This window comes from Varroa destructor, unplaced genomic scaffold, assembly GCF_002443255.2.
Source record: "Varroa destructor unplaced genomic scaffold, Vdes_3.0 BEIS01000001.1, whole genome shotgun sequence".
NCBI classification, from domain to species: domain Eukaryota; kingdom Metazoa; phylum Arthropoda; class Arachnida; order Mesostigmata; family Varroidae; genus Varroa; species Varroa destructor.
The window spans coordinates 65,612,308-65,631,337 of NW_019211454.1; the positions used below are offsets into that span (position 1 = coordinate 65,612,308).

At 40.1% G+C, this 19,030-nt stretch overlaps 2 protein-coding genes and 1 pseudogene across 4 annotated transcripts; 1 reads left to right on the forward strand and 2 right to left on the reverse strand.

The window, feature by feature from the left end:
• The first annotated feature begins 157 nt into the window (after nucleotides 1–157).
• Nucleotides 158–4,322, forward strand: Spf45 (splicing factor 45). 3 transcript variants are annotated; one of them, XM_086986828.1, is made up of 6 exons: nucleotides 158–593; nucleotides 985–1,187; nucleotides 1,671–1,873; nucleotides 2,400–2,808; nucleotides 2,926–3,162; nucleotides 3,262–4,322. In XM_086986828.1, the coding sequence occupies exons 2-6, from the start codon at nucleotides 1,005–1,007 to the stop codon at nucleotides 3,454–3,456; spliced, it is 1,227 nt and encodes a 408-aa protein (XP_086842954.1). In that variant the 5' UTR covers nucleotides 158–593; nucleotides 985–1,004; the 3' UTR covers nucleotides 3,457–4,322. The 3 variants fall into 3 exon arrangements, with proteins under 3 accessions (XP_086842954.1, XP_086842952.1, XP_086842945.1); XM_086986826.1 differs by having other exon boundaries at nucleotides 161–589; nucleotides 994–1,187; XM_086986819.1 differs by having other exon boundaries at nucleotides 191–589.
• Nucleotides 4,323–5,026: 704 nt separating this feature from the next.
• Nucleotides 5,027–9,089, reverse strand: LOC111244273 (ATP-dependent RNA helicase DDX19A-like). Its single transcript, XM_022791227.2, has 7 exons — nucleotides 8,726–9,089; nucleotides 7,524–7,971; nucleotides 6,985–7,092; nucleotides 6,661–6,834; nucleotides 6,205–6,384; nucleotides 5,891–6,031; nucleotides 5,027–5,506 (listed from the first exon to the last, which is right to left on the reverse strand). The coding sequence occupies exons 1-7, from the start codon at nucleotides 8,893–8,895 to the stop codon at nucleotides 5,258–5,260; spliced, it is 1,470 nt and encodes a 489-aa protein (XP_022646962.2). The 5' UTR covers nucleotides 8,896–9,089; the 3' UTR covers nucleotides 5,027–5,257.
• A 5,923-nt stretch (nucleotides 9,090–15,012) lies between these two features.
• Nucleotides 15,013–18,941, reverse strand: LOC111243955 (sodium/potassium-transporting ATPase subunit alpha-B pseudogene; annotated as a pseudogene).
• Nucleotides 18,942–19,030: the final 89 nt, after the last annotated feature.

Genomic DNA, 19,030 nt, shown 5'->3' on the forward strand with positions numbered 1-19,030 from the left:
CCTCTCTTAGTAGAAACCTTTGAAACGTTAGAACAAGGTGCGAATGCTAGTACAAGCAGTAGCAAAATTCACGCTGATTTTAATATTTTACATTTTCCTTGCATGCTTTAAAGAACCTTAACAGTAATAATGCTTTTACTATTATAGGTTAGATTTTGTCGGAGATAACATATTGAGTAAATACTGACGGAATCGTCCGAGCTTTTGTGGTGGGGTTGGAAAATACTCTCGGTAAAACTAAACATTTGCCGTGTTCAAAAGACATAATATTTAGAAACAAAAACAAAAATAAAGCTCCACTCAATCGGTCTAATATCTACTAATGCTGAAATTAGAATTAACTGCTGTATTTAACAAAGGCCAAAAACAGTACGTTATCGATCAGTAGTAGTGGATGGTTCGATTACGTTCGTTTAAACGTAATCTCTTCGAAACCACACGGAGTGCGATGGAGTGTCTTGATTCATGATATAGAAACAATGTTGTCTCACTACTGTAATTAGCACCGCTATAGATCATCAAAGATTTCGAGTGTGGCGAGAACTAAAGTCAAACAACTGTTGGCAATTGTGTGATTCTTCAACTTACGGTAGGTATGCCTCTTAATTATCTAATTATCATATATAATACACGGCGGCAAAAATATTACACTTTGTGAAGCTAGTAGATGCATATTAATTTTGAAACGGGTATATTAATCGAATAAATAAGTGGATATCAGTAAAAATCAATAATAAACTTAAACTTACCCTGACGCACCAATAAAGTGATTAATTAAATATGTTTTTTCCAAAAAAGCAATGCCGAGCCTGGCCAGGCAAGTGTGCATATCATCCTCATCGTGTACTGAAAAGCTGAAAAACTATTTTCTTATGTAATTATTGCATTGATTTGTTTCTTTATACGTATAGAAGTCGTGAAGGAGTATATATATATCATACTAATAATACCCAAACCAAGAACTCTCAATTCTACCTGCCTTAGGAACCTTAGGTGTCGTAAGAATGTCTCTGTACGATGACAGCGAAGTAGACAGCAAAGGTGTTGCTGGATGGTCCTCTGGCATTAAAATGCTCCAAAGCCATGTTCAGCTGCGAAAGGCAACAGGACACCATCTTCAGAGGAAAGGACAGGCTGCTGCTGCACACATCGCTCCTGTCCTTGATCTCAACACCCGAACTAAAGATGTGAGTGACTGGCCAGAGCGAAATGGTTTCCAACATGGCCAAACGATTCTTGCATACGGGAACTGTATACTTGACTCATAAGATGATACATAATAAGGAGCACAACATTTGTAGCTAATATAACGAGCGCCTGTATAATCGCACGCGCATATAAGATAACGCTTTGGCTTTCGCCTCTACGGTGCTCCTCCTTTTCACGGCGAGATGTACTGCTAATATACTGTATATGCTTCTAACATTTGAACGACTAACTGATATCAATGCGACTGCAGTTCTGGAATATATGGTTGGGATATTTTCGGTTTGCCAGGACGATGGCTGCTATGAAACATGTATATGACAAGATGTGTCGATTTGGGGTCTCCAATAATCACTATTTCTTTGTGTGTAGCCCAGTATTTCGTTTAACCAATATAATTAGCAATAAGAAATATTACGTAAGACTAAATGCTATGGATTTGCTGTCTAATAACTGCTGTGCAGCGCATTTCCGCGGAGGATATGCCACCAATTCCGCTGTACGTAGCGAGGGGCGGAGCATCACTTCTTGGTGGAGACTGGTTCCTCAAAGATGAGTATGACCCTTCGTACCCCAACGAATATGACCGACTGGTCAAACAGCTTCGGCGAGAGAGCAGAAAAGAGAAGCGTTCAGCACCGTCAGACTCCAGTTCAAACAGTGCAGGGTATACACATTTATTAAACAAACTTGTTTATATTAGACCACTTCTATTGAATATCCGTAAAGTTATGTAACCTTGGAGAAGCGTGATAGTTCTGATAATATTTTTTTGGCACCCGATATTCCTATTTTTTCTGGAAATATTGAGATAAAAACGTATTTTAATAGAAAAAAAATATGAGAAGCGTGTTCTGACATATTACATAACAGTGGTCGAAGGTCCTAACCAAGTTTCGTTTTCTGAAATACCTTTTCGTAGATTTTTTCTTTACGGCATTGTTTTAAACTATTCCTCTCTATCAAAATCCAGAAATTCAGCTTAACATATTTATAATATGAAAATAAATGCACCGGAAGCGTCAAAGTTTGATTAATTTCTTCTTGGTTTGTATAATACTATTTATTGCTATACTCCTTATTATCTGATACTTACAAAAGTCCCTCTTTCGACGTATGATATGTATGATGCAATTAAAATTTCAATACTAATACATCTGCAACAATGTATTTTGTGGCCTATTTGTGAGCAGGGACTCGCCAACGAATTCCGGCGGCAGCAGTGATCGAGCAAGTGCGCCCAAGCGTCAATCAGCGATGATAGCACCACCTCCATCACTCACAGCATCCGATCCTCCTGCGCGTGCCCTTTCACCGCCAGCACCACACCAACAGGGGGCTGTATCAGTGGCATCCAACATGGGTTGTTCATCGGTGGCAGCTAAAATCATGGCTCGTATGGGCTTTAAAGCTGGTCAAGGACTCGGTAAGAGCGAGCAAGGTATTTCGTCTGCGCTGGCCGTCGAGAAAACGAGTCATCGTGGTGGAAAAATTGTGGATATGAGCTCGGCGCAAGCTGCAGCAGCAGCAGCTGCAATGACTGATATGCCTCCACCATTAATGGCGCCACCAGGGTTACCTAGCGCGTCAACTGATAGCCAAGTGGGTACTGAATTCTAAGATTTAACTAGCATAGCTGATTAATATGTCTAATGGCAATCTTTTCGATCCATTGAGACCCTTTAAGCATTCTAAACATGTTATTATCAATGCTTTTAGGCTTTGCTTGACAATGGGCTGATGGGCCCTCCACCGCCGGGCGGTTTAATGGGACCCCCACCACCTCCGGGTCCATCAAGTGGAGCCATTCAGCCAGCTGCAGAGGAACAGAGCATCACTGAAATATTGAAGAACCCCACGAAAGTAGTGCTACTACGTAACATGGTAGGCCCGGGAGAGGTGGACGAGGAACTTGAACCAGAAACGAAGGAAGAATGTGGTCGTTATGGGGAAGTGGTAAGAGTGTTTTTGTCATTCTTAAAATCTTATGTCATGTATCTTAAGCTATCATCATTTTAAGTAATATATCCGTTATTTCTTGTTTGCTTTGTTTAGGTGAAGTGTGTGATACACGAGCTGCCTGGACCCGGTGTGAGCCCTGAAGAAGCAGTTCGCATTTTTGTTGAATACAAGAACCTAGCCCACGCTATCAAGGCTGTCGTCGATCTCAACGGGCGATTTTTCGGTGGACGGGTTGTACGGGCTGGATTTTACGAACAGGACAAATTTAATCGTCTTGAGCTAGTATAACAATGGCAACAACTTATGCATTTGCTAGCAACTGAAAAGCATGGATAAACAGTGTTTGAGAAATAATCATTTAACATTTTAATGATACTCCGGCACTGAAAGATGGTCCCTGCTAGTGTATATGTTAGTGTTATGAACGGGCGATTGTTCAAACGGAATATCTACTGCTCGGAGTGAACCTCGTAGCAACAAATTAATGTTACACATGACTACTTCGTCAAAAAGGGGTTAAGTCATTGTGTAGCAATTTTGTTTAAATATCAATGTTCACTTTGCAAAGATGTGAAGCATTTGTAATTAGTACGACAATTATTCCAATCAAAAATTCAACAACAAGCACCGAGGTGCTTACGATTTACATGTTCCAGTTATAGGAAAAGCACTGTTTTCTTCCTTGAACAACTATAACGTATACACGACGAGGGCTACATGTACATTAAATGAATGTGTTGTGCAACTAGCAAGTAAAACACGTTCTTCAATGGGCTATACAGATGACTCCTAAGAGACACTTCGTACAGTCTCGTTTAGATAAACGTTTGAGCTACTACAATATGATGCGTTATCTAGCTTGGACGCTGAGTTTATTAAAAAAGAACTAAACAGCGGAATTAGCCATAACGTGATTATCTTGCCACTAGAACATAAACGAGTAGACACTTAAATAATGCAGGAGAATTGAATGTCGTGATTATCGGCTTGAATTTGTAAATCGGGTGGAACCAGGTTGAAACTTCCATAGATAATCGTGGAGGCTAACACGAACCGTATGATGCTGTAAAATATATTCTCTTCGTTTTGTGAATGCCATTGATTAACCTGTAAAAGGCTAAAAACTTAAAAAATAAATGATTTTATTTGCTCGACGCGTGTTTTATTTCTCTATTACGGTAGAATGAAAAAAACCTGCGTGTTAACAAACTTCGTATCAACAATTGCAATGTCAAATTTACCGACTTATCATCTTATATTTTTCATATGTTTTTATTTGTGTCAGTATGTATTTTTTTGTCAATGCATTTGTTAAGCCATAATTGCTCATGCTTCAGACTAACGACAATTTGGTCGAGTTGTCCTTGTTTCGGTTTGAAGTGATTGAACGCAAAATACAAATACCCTGATGCTTTTGTATCAGATTCTTCAGGTAATTTGTACGCAGTTCTCAAAATGTTTCTCAGAATTGCCTGTTGGTGTTAAGGGGATGAAAAATTTAATGTGATGATTGTGAATAAGTACTAATATATGATACATAAAAAGTTAGTGTTAATTTCTTTTATTTTGAAATAAGTTTACGGTGATATATATATATATATATATATATATATATATATATATATATATATATATATATGTTTTGTTGTAACATAACTTGTTTATGTATATACAAAATACAGTCACAGAATTCCTCATATGCATAGCGTGTCATATTTCGGTCGCAATAACAGACCTCAAGTTTGCTGTATTATTATGAATATATGCATGCAGAGGTGATTGATGGTTCAAGGGCAATTGTATTCTGGAGATATTCAATAGTTGTGACAAATATAGGGAATATAAATTCAACAAAATCTGTGGTCAATTGGCGTGACGTTTATTGGGAAATATTCTCGCTTTGAATACAACTTCCTTCGTTTTCGTTTGCGTTTGTCAAATACAATGGTCATACATATAAATCAAACGTTCATTTCGTTAAACTAGGTGCAATATAAATCAGGGTAACTATTGTAATCGTTCAGCAGTTGGAAGTATAAGGACACACTTGGTAGATGAATGCGATGTCCTTGTGTTTATACTGAAGAAGTTAATCATCTGACGAAAGACTTTGGAGTACATCAACATCCTCAAAGTCGATAAAAAGTATCTTTCTTTTGAAGTGATCTTCGATAGCGGCAACATGCTCCTTTTCTTTGAGGTCGTCCGGGTTAATGAAATTAATTGCGACGCCGGTTTTACCGAAGCGGCCCGTACGTCCAATTCGATGGAGGTATGTCTCGAAGTCCGGCTGACCTTCACGGTTAAGCGGCAGGTCGTAATTGACGACCAGGGATACCTGATAATCAAAAACAAACGATGAACCTCATGATAAGACAAAAAAAGACTGCATAGAATAATAGCTCATTCGATACGACAATTACTTAGATGTAGGTGAGTTTGCTTGTTTTTAAGAAAACAAAACCTTTTCCACTGGGGGCCCACTAATTTCCCGAAGTATCGATACTGTACACTGTTTAGCATCTCTCCCTTCAAGCAAAATATACCCTATATCGTTTTCTTATTCTATACGACTATGTTTTAATGCTTCCAGTACGAATGCCTCTAGCCAGCATTCTCGAAATGACAAATACAGAAATAGCAGAATATGGATGGTAAACTATATGTTTCTTATCAATACTTCTCATTTCTTATTAGCGTTCCAGTAAACAAATTCGCTTGCCTGCTCAATGTCGATTCCTCTGGCGCATAAATTCGTGGTGACCATTACTTTTTCGAGACCGTTGCGGAATCGCTCGATCGCTTCAACTCGTTCCTCCATCGCAAGATCACCCATTAGGAGACATACATTCTGATCTAACTCCTGTAAAACAAGTATTTTGATATGAAAAACAAAGACATGTAGTTTATTAATCAATCTCTTTACTGGGTTGTAATAACGGCGCCTGTAAAAGGACTGTATTGTAAGATAAAAAAAAAAAAGCCTAGTTTATACTCTAACGGTCTGACTAGATATGTAAACAAGTCTATACCAACCTTCATCGATCTGGTGATTTTCACAGCTGACATTTTTGTTTGACAGAAAATAACGGCCTGACCGACTGGCAGCGTAGAATAGATATTCTCAAGAGCCCGCATCTTATCGTCTTCTGTAGGTGTATGCATAACAAACTGACGGATGTTTTCCAAAGACTCTTCTTCACGTTTCAATGTGATCTATAAAAGCATTCAATTCACGCACACAGTTCAACTTAGTAAGAAGGATGGTGCTAGTTATTAGGACATCCATAGTAATCTGAGTACGGCGTATTAATGTAATAACAACAGTATGCTTTAAGTTAGGATTCGAATAACAGGCCATGTAGTTTTCTTTTATATACCTCACTCAACAGTGTAAATAAAGCATCAAAAGAGAGAACAATGACTAGTCGACAAACAATACTTTAACAATAAGCAAAAGCAGAGAAAGTTCTATACGTATTTTGTTCATACCTTAATACAAGGTTCAGGAATGATCATATCCGCGAATTTCATAACTTCATCGTTATACGTAGCGGAAAACAGCATCATTTGGCACGAAGGGGAAAGGCGACTATGTAAGCGAATGCTTTGGTCGTGATGTCCTGTCTCCGAAATCATTACGTCCGCTTCATCAAGTACGAACACCTAGTGTAAAGAGTAATGAAATAAAAAAGTTAAAAAAAGTGGAAGATAACTAATATTATCTTTGTCTCCAAGGTGAGATTTGAAAAGCAATGATTTCGATGAAAATATACAGGAATCATGTAGTAAATAATATTTTAAACCAAAACACACCTTGATCTTAGAGACGTCAAAAAATTTTAATCGCCACGCCCAGTCGATCATTTTTCCTGGAGTTCCTATCACAATCTGTTCGGTAATCACCGTTCCCTCAGGCATCACCTAGAATCCAATCCGAAAACAAACTAAGGAGTGCTTATCACCACGTGCCTATTTCAACGCAAAAATAGCGGTCGCCTAACCATGTGACTTAAATACATGTTGAGTATGAAGTAATACTGTAACATTGTCTAAGAACGAGTCTTACGGAATATAGCCTACCAAGGAGTACTCAATACTATTTATTCCAAAAGCACAATAGTCTTTGCAGACGATTTGACGTTAGTGGTCACCGCTAAAACCGAGAAGAACCCTTAAAAAGGATGTTGAATAAGCACTATGAACTGCAACTTTCGTAATGTATGCGTAACGCTATTGCATATATTACGCACGCATTTGTTATGTCTACATAAGGACAACGCGTTTGGCAATCCTAACGGACCAGACCTTCCAAATTATCAAAAATCCCAAACATACGTTCTGCTAATTCTCACCTGTCCGCGTACTGCAAATTTGACCTCAATTTTTGGGCAAAACTGCAGCATCTGACGACAGACGTCAGCGGTTTGTTTGGCCAGCTCAAAAGTCGGGTTCAAAATGAGTATCTGTGGGTGACGCAAATTTTCATCCACTCGACTCAATGACGCCAACAGAAATGTAGCGGTCTTCCCTGTACCGGATTGTGACTGCGCAATCATATTGATGGGAGGATCCGCCATAAGAGTTGGAAGAGCTGTTTCTTGGATTTTTGACGGTTTTTGAAAGTTCATTTTGTAGATGGCGCGAAGAAATTCATCGCGCAATTTGAGCTCTTCAAACGTATGAACGGAGTAAAGTGGCGAGTTAGGATCTGACCGCTGAATTTCGATCTCATTTTTGCTTTCCAGTAGTTTTGAGCGAAGGAGCTTTTTCATATACGAAACCTCGCTTTGTGACACCTCCCTGCAAAAACGTGGAAAATTAGTTGATGTGGCGTTACATGAAAAATAGCACTGGTGACACTGCTCTAAGTGAGGTATGCTGGACTTGGAATACAATGTACACTGCAAAACGACATGAAATAATACGGCGCCACGAATTAGAAGTAATAGAATAGCAGCATATATTTACAAAAAAAAAAAAAACAAAAAAACGCCCAACGAATTCTTTCAACTTTAAACCGCTTTAGGTCATTGTTGTAGTTTGCTATGTTTATTAACCGTATTGCTGCATTATTTGTATCACTGCTGTATTAACTATTTTTATTGTGGGTCTTTTAGCTATGTCATTGCCCTATCAAACCTTAGAATACAAAATAATTATTTGACTGGATTCCCCCCATTTTTCTTATATTATTCACAATAGCTATAATTCGGGAAACTATATTGACATGGAAGTAAACATAATGGAACACAACATGCGCAGCGCTTTCACAGCCGAAAAATGGAAGCGCCATAGGTAGTGTATCAATGTGCGTGTTTACGTAGAACCTGCTACACATTATCCAAAATGCTAATATATACCAAAGTAAAATTATGGTCGCGCGTAAACTAAACTCGTTGTTAGAGGGGTACATACAGAGTACCTAAAAGGACCAGCTTGACTGAGGTATTATCATCCCGAGATCGAAGCTAGAGGCATGCTTTGGCGGCTCAAAACAGAAAAACCATTTCTGTTCTGATGTAGCGAATAGTTAAATATTAGCTTTTCTACTCACTTTTCGACGTTGGGATCATCGCCCGCGCCAGCCAGCGTTCCGCCCGCCTCTTTATTGAGTTTGGCTGTCTCTAGCTTGTTTTGCGAGCCGGTCTTGGTCTCTGACGACTTCTCCCTGTTGGCAGAAGAAGTGGCTGTGTCGACCTTTGGTTCGCCGCCGGCTTCTGACATGTTTGCTGCTGTTCGGCTTTATGGGACAGCCAAACCACAAATAATTAAACAAGTACTTTTACACAAACTATAGCAGCTGCAAATGCTTTTATGGGTTAGCTTGTGACAACTAATACAACCCAGATGGCTCGCGAATCTGCACCACTGAGATACGAGCCGATTGAGGCACCCGGTCTAGCTTTCAGGCGGGGCTGAGTGTTGCACGCCGGCGCTGAGTAGCTGATCATTGGAGCGAATAAACGCATTTTTGTTTACATGGCTTCTAGGGGTAGCGGCTGTACCCAAGGGAAGGGCAACGCTAAGCCAAAGAGAAGGTAGAAGCAAATGAGTATTGCAAAAGCGGGAGAACATTGCAAAACGTACAATAGAAAGAACGGATAATGCAATCTAGAGCTGACTTTCAGTCTTTGTTTAGGCAAACAACAATGATTGCGGGTGTTCCGATTTTAGTACAGTACACATTACATTTGCTCGAACGAGGAACGATTAAATCATATCGCCACTTTGAAGGTTTAGATCTGGTTTTCTAAACAGAACTCGACAGGACTGTGAAGTATGTTGTTGCATTAAGGACGGAATTAGGAGAGTTTAATATAGCTTATGCCTAGTGGCGAGTAAGTCAAGCCATGAGTATGTATCGTTAAACGTTTTCTTCGCAGTTGATGACAATGAATGAACACTAGTTGATAGTTCCTTGAAGCCCGTCTATTGTCATTTCTGCTAAACGAGTTCGTATAGATGATCCGTGTTCGAAAACAGCCTATTAAAGCTTTCAAACTTGACCAAATTTCAGAATTCAAAAAGAAATAGCGGAAGGATGCCCAATAGAACGAAAACGACAAATGTCTGATAACAATAAGAATTACATCAAATGTGATTACGTTACACCCATCACAACATAATTAAGCTTCATGATAAAATAAATTACACACATCTGCTTGCACGATCTTGCGCCCTGTGCACGTTAAGCACAAACGATGTTATATAATGATTGCTACTTCCAAGTTGAATCATTATCTAGGATTTTGAACTATGATGCAAAAGTAGATCTCTTTGTAAACATCGCCTACCATTCTTTAGTAAAAATCAAGCCGAACATATTTTAATCACCAGACATTGTGTAGCGATGCGTAATTTGTTTGCTTGATCAATATTCACTAATTGACAACTCACAAATCGGCGAATTTCCAGATTTGAGCTTAGTGTTAACCATACACTTATTTGTGCAAGAATTCCTAGTCTGTTTTATGTGCGAAATGCACGATTTTTACACGCGTTCCCTTACAGGCTCATCAAATATGATGTGCTGACATCAACACATTATTTCGGGTCAGAGAGAATTTGCTCTGTGTTGCATTATATTTAAACCAATAAAACAACAATGGTGCCGTTACACTCGGAAAAGGCATAGAAGAAAAAAGAAGAAATCGGTATTATGATTATTAGGCGTGTATTGTAAGTTACACGTTAGCTTTATACCATGCCACCTAAGCATCCTTGAAATCCTTAGGCCTTTTTCGGCCAAATGTGAATTGTCTACTATTAACTCTTTAGTAAAGGTCGAACAACACAGTGAACACTATCGCCAACTTTTTAATAGTACCTTATATAAGACCTGCAAGAAGCAAAGAAGGGTTTTTTGTCACTCCTGAACAAGGTCTGGACTAAGACTGAGCAACTGCTTTACCTTTATCGCCTATTTTGTTGGTCGATACTGTACCAAAGTCAGCCATGCAATATCGCAGCGTTTTTTGTCACTTCAATGATTTCGTCTCACAAGCGATTTCATCCTAGTTTATTTAGCTCTGATTATTGTCATTCTCGTGTTTGCAGGCTTTACGCTACACATCCCTTGTGCGGTCTTCGATGAATTTTGACCAAATTGAAGACGAGAAACGTGGAGCTTAGTAAGATAAAACATTGCCAAACTAACCAATAGACTTATTATTATAAGTCAGCAAACTTCCATTATGTTGTATAAAGGCGTCTTGACGTCGATAATTCTAAGACCCGCCGGAAGCACACTGAAAGAAGTTCAATTCGGCGGCTAAAATTTAAACATTCGGTCCGCATCCATTTAATGTTATCGGGGCATGACTTAGGTATCGATAGAGTCAACAGCCTTCTTCTACGCCTACTACTAACTCACGTTTTTAGAGGGGATTTTACTTGTCAGAAACTCTCAAAGCACGACTCTAGACGATCAGATATTTGTTCTGCCTAAGAAAGGTTTGTCCTGGATAATTTCGGGTGTCGACCATTCTACATTAAACGCCTTTCAATCTTCATTACACCGAAATTTGCAATTTCTAGACGACCGCTGGACCCAACAACGATGCTGGACGATTTGAGGTCACCATATTATTTTTAATATGAAAATAAGACATTCGAGCTCCTATATGCTCAGCCTATGTATGTATTTTCGCATACGCTCAGGACAGTCTTTTGTGTAAAGCATCATTTAGTTGGCTTAGTCGAGGCAGTATTCTATGATCATGAAATAGTTGGGATAATTTTCGCATACTTCTATAAAGCAGATCAGATCTGGATGGCAGAGTTACGTTATCGAACTCGTTCACCCGTTTTACAGTGACGAATTCATCTTTGTGGATGCCACGACACGCAGCACCTTATGCATCTGAGCCACTCAACGAAAGATTACAATTACGTGAAATTTCGGAGAAATTAATAGTTTCTGTTTTCAGTGGGCATAACTACGTGAACAAACGTCGGAACTAATGTTTTGAGCCCGATAAATCCAAACATCGAATTTGTACTGTAGACAAAAAAAAATGTACAGCTTGTTGCATTATATATTGCGCTGAAAGCCCTATGTCCGAATCAGGTAGCTCCTCGATACCTACGTCGGTATCAAGTAATTTTTTTGTCAGTCAAATCATTAACGGAGCTCAGTGATGAAGTTGAAGACTAAGACTTGTAAGCTTCGTCACTCTAACTTGGACTCCTTTAAACGATTTACAGATGCTAGCTTTAGTCTCAGGTCGAAGCAAACAAAGATGCTAATAAACTACTGTATACAACACTTGGCATCATTGACCGCGGTTCGGGTGTCCATGAATGTTCAAACGCTCCACTTAAGGCCATAGCCTAAATGCCATAGTGCGTTTGGACTCATGCATGATGAACCCTATCAGTTACAAGGCCTGCCGGTGTATGAAACACATGGATGATTTAAAACATAATACTCATGGGATCACTTTAGGCGTAATTCTAAATAGAGAAAATATCGTTTCAAATGTCAAAAATTTATTTTGGCAAATAAAGGCTATAAGCACCTTTATTTTGCCGATTCTTGTTAGCTCAAGATATGGCTGACTGTGACGCTTCTCATATTAACGTTGAAAAGTCCTATAATGTAGAGGGTACTCCCTGTAAGCCTAACGAATGAACTGTTACGTACAAGTAATGGAAAATGAAAAAAATTTAATTTTCATTATACCTATTTTGCAGTCCACGAAATATACGCTAGACACAACCATTGTGAATTCGCGTATACGGTCTCGTCAAAAATTATCTACTTAGTGTCATATATGTAAAATTTAGACGCTAATAATAGCTTGTCGAAGAAATACTGACCGCTTTTCTAGTTAGATGCTAGGCTTCAAAGTCACACATCTCAGATCGTATGAATTGCGTCGGATCGGCGTTGGTTTCGTTCGAAAATTTTGGAAAGTAACTTAATAGTATTATTAGATATGCTGAAATTGTAGGAATGTTTTCATGCAGACTAAAGATAGAGTGAAATTTTTGCTAAAAATCGTTATATTTTACCCTTTTACTACGATATAGCTACAAATTCTACCCAGGAATGAAAAAAAAGCGTACTGCTTATGGTCAGAAATAGTTCTGTCGAATACGTTTCGTAAATTTCGACGCTAAAGACGCTTCTCGTGAGGGCTTAACCAATGACGGAAAAAGCTGTTGAAATTATTGCAAAAGTTGAGCAGAAGCAACATATAAGTAATTATGACATTACCAGTGTACTGAGCACCCATTATCAAACAATTTTTAAATTATAAGAAAAAAACTAACTGTCACAAAAGCTCGATAACTGAGTGGCACGCGGATTAATGCAAAACAATTTATTCGACTGTACCTCGATCTGCGAAACTCCACAGAAACACAATGATCTTGAGCCTTTTCTAGAACGATTGATAACGAGAACATAATGTGCAAAGAAAATTATACAAAAATTCACTCCAAACAAAAATTTGTGGGATAGCTTAGACTGACACCAAAAAAGATGATGCTGTGTGTTTGATGGAATTGGAAAGGAGTCGTGCATTACGAATCGCTACTGCCTGGCGAAATGATCGACCCGCACCCTTTACTATCGACAACTAACAGGGTTACAACAACCCATTGGAAAATATCGAACTATGATCGAAATATGAACAGAACATATGTAGCTACCCATCAAAAACTGAGAGAACTTGGGTAAAAAACTTTAGTACAGCCGCTGTATATCACGGACCATACAAATCAAACTACCATCTGCTACGGTCTACGCTAAACTCCCTCAATGGTAATTCAGTTTCAGTAAAACGATACAAAGATTACTACTTGTCAGGCCCAGAAACCGCAGAAATTCTACAGTGATGGAATTAGGCTGTTACCAGGAAAATGGCGGAAACCATAAATCAAAATCGCATAATTTAGATTAGTGTGACTTTTACTTTAAGATATTTTTTTAATTTGCTTCAGTTCTGGCTTAAAAACGATCAGTGTTTTTTCCGCAGGTCTATACTTGGCAATATGACAGAATTTATTTACTATGGTCGATTACACAACATTTCTTTTGGCAAGACATTTCGGAAAGCTCAAAACTAATGTTTGCCTGGACAAGTTTAAGTCCTGGATTTTTTTTCTAGCGATGCACCTAGGGACATCAGGACTACTCGGCAACCCTACTCGGCAAGAATGATTCATCACATTGGAGAATAAAATGGATTCCGCCTCGAACGAACCAACTCGATTTCGTTGAGACAACTAACAAGGAATATATGACACCGAGATTGAGCTCCGCTCTCTATCAGCAAGGATCCGGATTTAAACAACAGATTCACACGAGAGGTGGCCAATGTTTACTGGAAGATAGCGGTAAATGTCACACCCCACGTCTCCTACGTCTTTGACATACACATAGCTTATTTAGTTCATTAAAATTTCGGATTATGCATAATTTGAGATGAAAACCACGCACTGCGTACTAAAGTAGCGCGTGCCTCGTGCGATTTACCTTCCCAGATAGTAAGCCACGCACCAAAGGCGAAGGAAGGTAGCAGAAAGCATACCCGTTTTTTGATATTTTTGATGAATGAAGGCGTCCCTGCGAATAAATAAGCTAGTCAGTTTTGTGCCGTGCCGTGGACTCTTGAAACACGTTTCAACCTACATGTTTTGAATCAGTCTTATTTGCTTTAAGTTTAGTATTTAAAGGTCTTCTCATGTGCTGCCTACGCCATAGCCAGCAGCTGGTCATTGAGGCCTAACGGGCTATCTGATGGTCGATATCGTTACTATGGTCCTTTTACACCTATCTGCAATGTGTGAAGATAAAGAACTAATGACTATACCTCATCGACACCGTTTCCATTACGTCACATGTCTGCTGCATTAAGAAATTACTACCTTTGTAGATAAGCAGTTCATCAAATTTACAAGATTACACTGACATTGGCCCTTGACTTATTCTTGGCACGTCCAGAGAGCAATAACAAATCACAAGGCCGCTCCAATATTTTTAAATCAGTACCGATCGATATATAAATTGTAGCTAACACGTCTATTTGTCTACGTCTATTTGTTTCCATACCTAAATTGGAGTCGTACTAGGAGTGTCGGCGAAAAATTCTGCTAGAGTGTGACGAAACGATTACTGTTGACATCTCGCTGATTAAATTATGGATAGCACATTATTGCTAGGAAAAAGTCTAGATACAGATTGACAGCTTATTGGGCCTTCCTTAGGTACAAAACACAAAGGTTTGGCCTAAATATACGTAATCACAATGCTAATGTAGCTCGCATTTACAAGCCAGCGGCCGACCGCTTAAAAACTGATTGTCTCTACGTTATTAAACAGAACAAAAGGAGTAAATGTACTCAAACATAGAAAACATTATTACGGAAAAACGATTACTAGTAAAATGTCTCGCCCTCAACCCATCCACCCGGGTTGTTGCGAAGGATGTATCGGCGAACCTCATCAAATACAAAAATCACTAGTGCAAACGGTAGTCCATAGAACCACCAAAGTGCATTCAGGGGATACATCCTTAAAGCTTTGTCCATACCGGGGCAGTATGTTAGGAAGGCAGCGAACACCGTTTCGAATAGCAGGCTAAAGTTCAATACGTGGTTGCGCATTCCCTGGTGGATAAGCGAATTGCGTCGAGTCTTGCAGATAATCAAATCGGCCCATTGTACAACGACAATTGTTACAAAAAAGGCCGTGTGACAGGTGTATTCAAGTGCCTTACGCTTAGGGAAGGTCCACTCTTGACCATACGAATCCTCAAGGTCATTTACGTGTTTCGCATCCCACTGCTTGCGGATGCCTATTAGACGCGACGGCCAAAATCCATTTTCACCCATTATGCAGAAATACGAGTAAAAACCAGCTGCTGCTTGAATCATGCCAATCTGTCCATAAGCCATTGAAATCAACCTTTCGTTAACTAGTCGATCTCGTTGGGCATTTCGCGGAGCACGTGTCATGATATCAGACTCGGCTTGTTCGTAGGCAAGCGAAATAGCTGGAACCAAGTCAGTACCGAGATCGATGAAAAGTATCGTAAATGTACCCAGAGCAAGGGGCATGCTTATAACGATGAAAAATAGGAACGGTGTTACTTCGGGAATATTCGACGTAAGTGTATACGCAATCGACTTTTTCAAGTTGTCAAAAATTATTCGACCTTCCTCAACCCCCGTGACAATCGAGGCAAAATTGTCATCGAGAAGAATCATATCAGCGGCCTGTTTTGATACGTCCGATCCTGTAATGCCCATTGCAATACCGATATCCGCCTTCTTCAGCGCTGGCGAGTCGTTTACGCCGTCGCCTGTTACAGCCACCACGTGCCCTTGCCGTTGGCAACTCTCAACAATGATCAGCTTCTGCTGGGGAGATGTACGAGCAAATACGAGCTCGTCGAAACGATTTATAATCGTATCAAGTTCCTCATTGGTCATCGTACGAAGTTTTTCGCCATGGATAACAGCGGCATCTGCTTCTAGGGGGTCTAACTCATTGATGGGTATTTCGTACCTCTCAGCTATATCTTCGATCGTTTCATTGTCAGCAGAGATTATTCCGACTGCTCTAGCGATAGCTCTTGCTGTGATTGGGTGATCACCGGTTACCATGATGACCTTAATTCCAGCCGATCGGCATTTGGCAACAGCATTTGGGACAGCAGCACGAGGAGGGTCAACCATCGAAACGAGACCGAGAAAACGAAGGTTCGTTAGAGGAAAGTTCTCTTTCTCACTATTAAACTTATAACCTTTAGGGTATTTGCGGGCACGCAGCTCGTAATCGCAGACGCCAAGCACACGCTCTCCATAAGAGCCCAGGGTTTTGTAAGTGTTTTGAAAGGCCGACCTGGCAGCATGGTCTAGAATAACTTCCTCGCCATTGATAACAATCGATGAACAGCGTTCGATAATTCTTTCAGGAGCACCTTTCATGCAGAGGCTGTAAGTAATATAATCCGATTCATTTGAAGTGTTGTTAATTACGGGCAGATCGGCGCTGTGTGGCTCATGAATGGTAACGTGGTACTTATTGCTCGAATTGAATGGTACTTCATAAACCATGCGATTACGTTTTCGGTAGCCCGCCACGTCACCAACACTTTGTTCCATACACTTGAGTATCGCTTGTTCAGATGCATCACCTGTGCAGTCCCGTTTGAGTATCGGTACATTTTCCTGTCCAGGCTTAAATTCTGCTCGCGAACATAACATGCAAGCGCGAGTAAGTAATCGCCACGTAACTGATGCGTTGTCGTATCTCATGCCGACACCCGACTCTCTCGTGTCGGAGTCTATGATCTTGTAGTCGAGCCACATATGCGACACAGTCATACGATTTTGCGTCAACGTGCCGGTTTTGTCCGAGCAGATGGTTGAGGTCGAGCCGAGAGTTTCAACAGCTTCCAAGTTTTTTACAAGGCAATTTTTGGCAGCCATCCGTTGAGCAGTGAGCGTTAAGCACACTGTTACCGTTGCCAGAAGGCCCTCGGGTACGTTTGCAACGATGATTCCTATCAGGAAGACAATCGCGTCCAACCAAAAATAGCCCATGCTTAAGGCAATGATAGAAAAAGTTATCCCGAGAGCGATGGCAAACGTGCTAATGATGTGAATAAAATGTGCTATCTCGCGACCGATCGGAGTTTGGTTTGTCTGAAGACCTTCGGCCAAATTGGCGATTCGTCCTACAACTGTGCGGTCGCCGGTGTAAATCACTACACCTCGTCCAACTCCTTCCAAGCAATTTGTCGAAAAGAACACGATGTTTTTAGCCTCCAATGGATTTGGATTCATCATCTTAACACTGGCGGGCTGTGGTTCCGATTCGCCTGTGATTGAAGAGTTGTCTACCTTGAGGCTGGTGCACTCTATAATCCGTAAGTCTGCCGGAACTCTGTCACCGCCTTTTATTTCGACAATATCTCCGACGACTAATTCTTCTGCAAGAATCTGTAACTTCTGACCATCCCTGACAACCATAGCATGCTGCGGAATCATCTTTTTAAATGATTCCATAATTTTCGACGAGCTTGATTCCTGATAGTATGAGAAAGCGCTAGATATAATCACGACAGATGCTAAAACGACTCCGAGATAGAAATTATCTTTGGCTGATGCTACAGGCGAATTCATCTCCTGTATCGTATAAGCTATAAAGCATAATATCGCCCCTGCCCAAAGAAGCAGGGAAAACCCTCCAAAAAGGTGATGAAAAAATTTTACCCATTCTGATGTCTTCTTCGGTGGAGTCAGTGTATTAAGGCCGTCTCTTTTTAAGCGTTGCTTCGCTGCCTTAGCGCTTAAGCCAGTTGCTGGGTTAGTTCCTAGTCTCTGATACAGTTTTTCCAGAGCAATCTTGTGCTCATCCATTTCCAGCTCCTTTTTGAGATATTCAATGTTTCTTTTGTCATCTTTATCCTTCTCTTTATGCCTCTGAACCTTTGCCGACTCAGCCGAAAACCTCGAGTTACTGGCGCCAGGCTTGTTTCCGCCGTTGTTTTGGGCGGTAGAATTCCTCGAAGGCTGATTCTGAACCTTGTCACGGTTCGGAGACTTCTCGGCTCTTTCATAGCGGGTGCCAGGCCTCTTGATAGGTTGTCCGACTTTGGCCTTGCCTTTGCCACCGCTTAGCAAGTCTACGTTATTAATGCATGTGGTCGAATCGAGTTCAGTTAGAGGACTCGTCGAGGAAGTCGAAATGTTCGAAGACCTTTCGCTCATTGCACCCTACGCGTTGCGAGACTGAGCGAATTTAAAAAAGCGTACAAAACATTATCATAGATTATTCTAGTTTATTACACCCGTGCACTGAGACGACACCACGCGATATAGGGATGAACGAACAAACTTTATGCTTCGACAGAAACTATCCCTGTTATCTGAAAAACAGCTTTGCCCTGCGAAATTCACGTTGTTTATACTCGGTGATGAGTGAACGTATTCATAATGAATTGTAACGCACTCAAGCTAGCAGGCGATTTTTAGCTTAATGAGAAAAACTACCAAACGAGAAATACCGATTTAGGCTCTCTCTACGCGAGAAAGGCGCTGTCAAAGCAGACGACGAAATCTATTTCTCGAAACAGGGGCTCACACTGTCTAACTCTTATTTACCGAAAACAGTTAACAAAGTATACAACACAGATCTCTAGGCGCAGAAATTATATTGACTTACGTCAATTTTCTGCTTGTACCCTGTCATTATCTTATATATATATATATATATATATATTATTATGCATTATAGTTTATTATGCATATTTCGACAGAAATGCCTCATCGGCTTCCTGTAATTTTAAAATATATATTGAGTAAAAATAGAAGTTTTAAAATTACAGGAAGCCGATGAGGC

Bases quoted from the DNA above. Each gene is read 5' to 3' on its own strand.
- Spf45 (XM_086986828.1), top strand. From the start codon at position 1,005: ATGTCTCTGTACGATGACAGCGAAGTAGACAGCAAAGGTGTTGCTGGA. The intron at 1,874-2,399 runs GTATACACATTT...ATTTGTGAGCAG, and splicing joins TCCAGTTCAAACAGTGCAGG to GGACTCGCCAACGAATTCCG. The intron at 2,809-2,925 runs GTGGGTACTGAA...CAATGCTTTTAG, and splicing joins GCGCGTCAACTGATAGCCAA to GCTTTGCTTGACAATGGGCT.
- LOC111244273 (XM_022791227.2), bottom strand. From the start codon at position 8,895: ATGTCAGAAGCCGGCGGCGAACCAAAGGTCGACACAGCCACTTCTTCT. The intron at 7,093-7,523 runs GTGAGAATTAGC...ATTGGATTCTAG, and splicing joins AATTTGCAGTACGCGGACAG to GTGATGCCTGAGGGAACGGT. The intron at 6,835-6,984 runs GTGTGTTTTGGT...TCTTTACACTAG, and splicing joins TTGACGTCTCTAAGATCAAG to GTGTTCGTACTTGATGAAGC.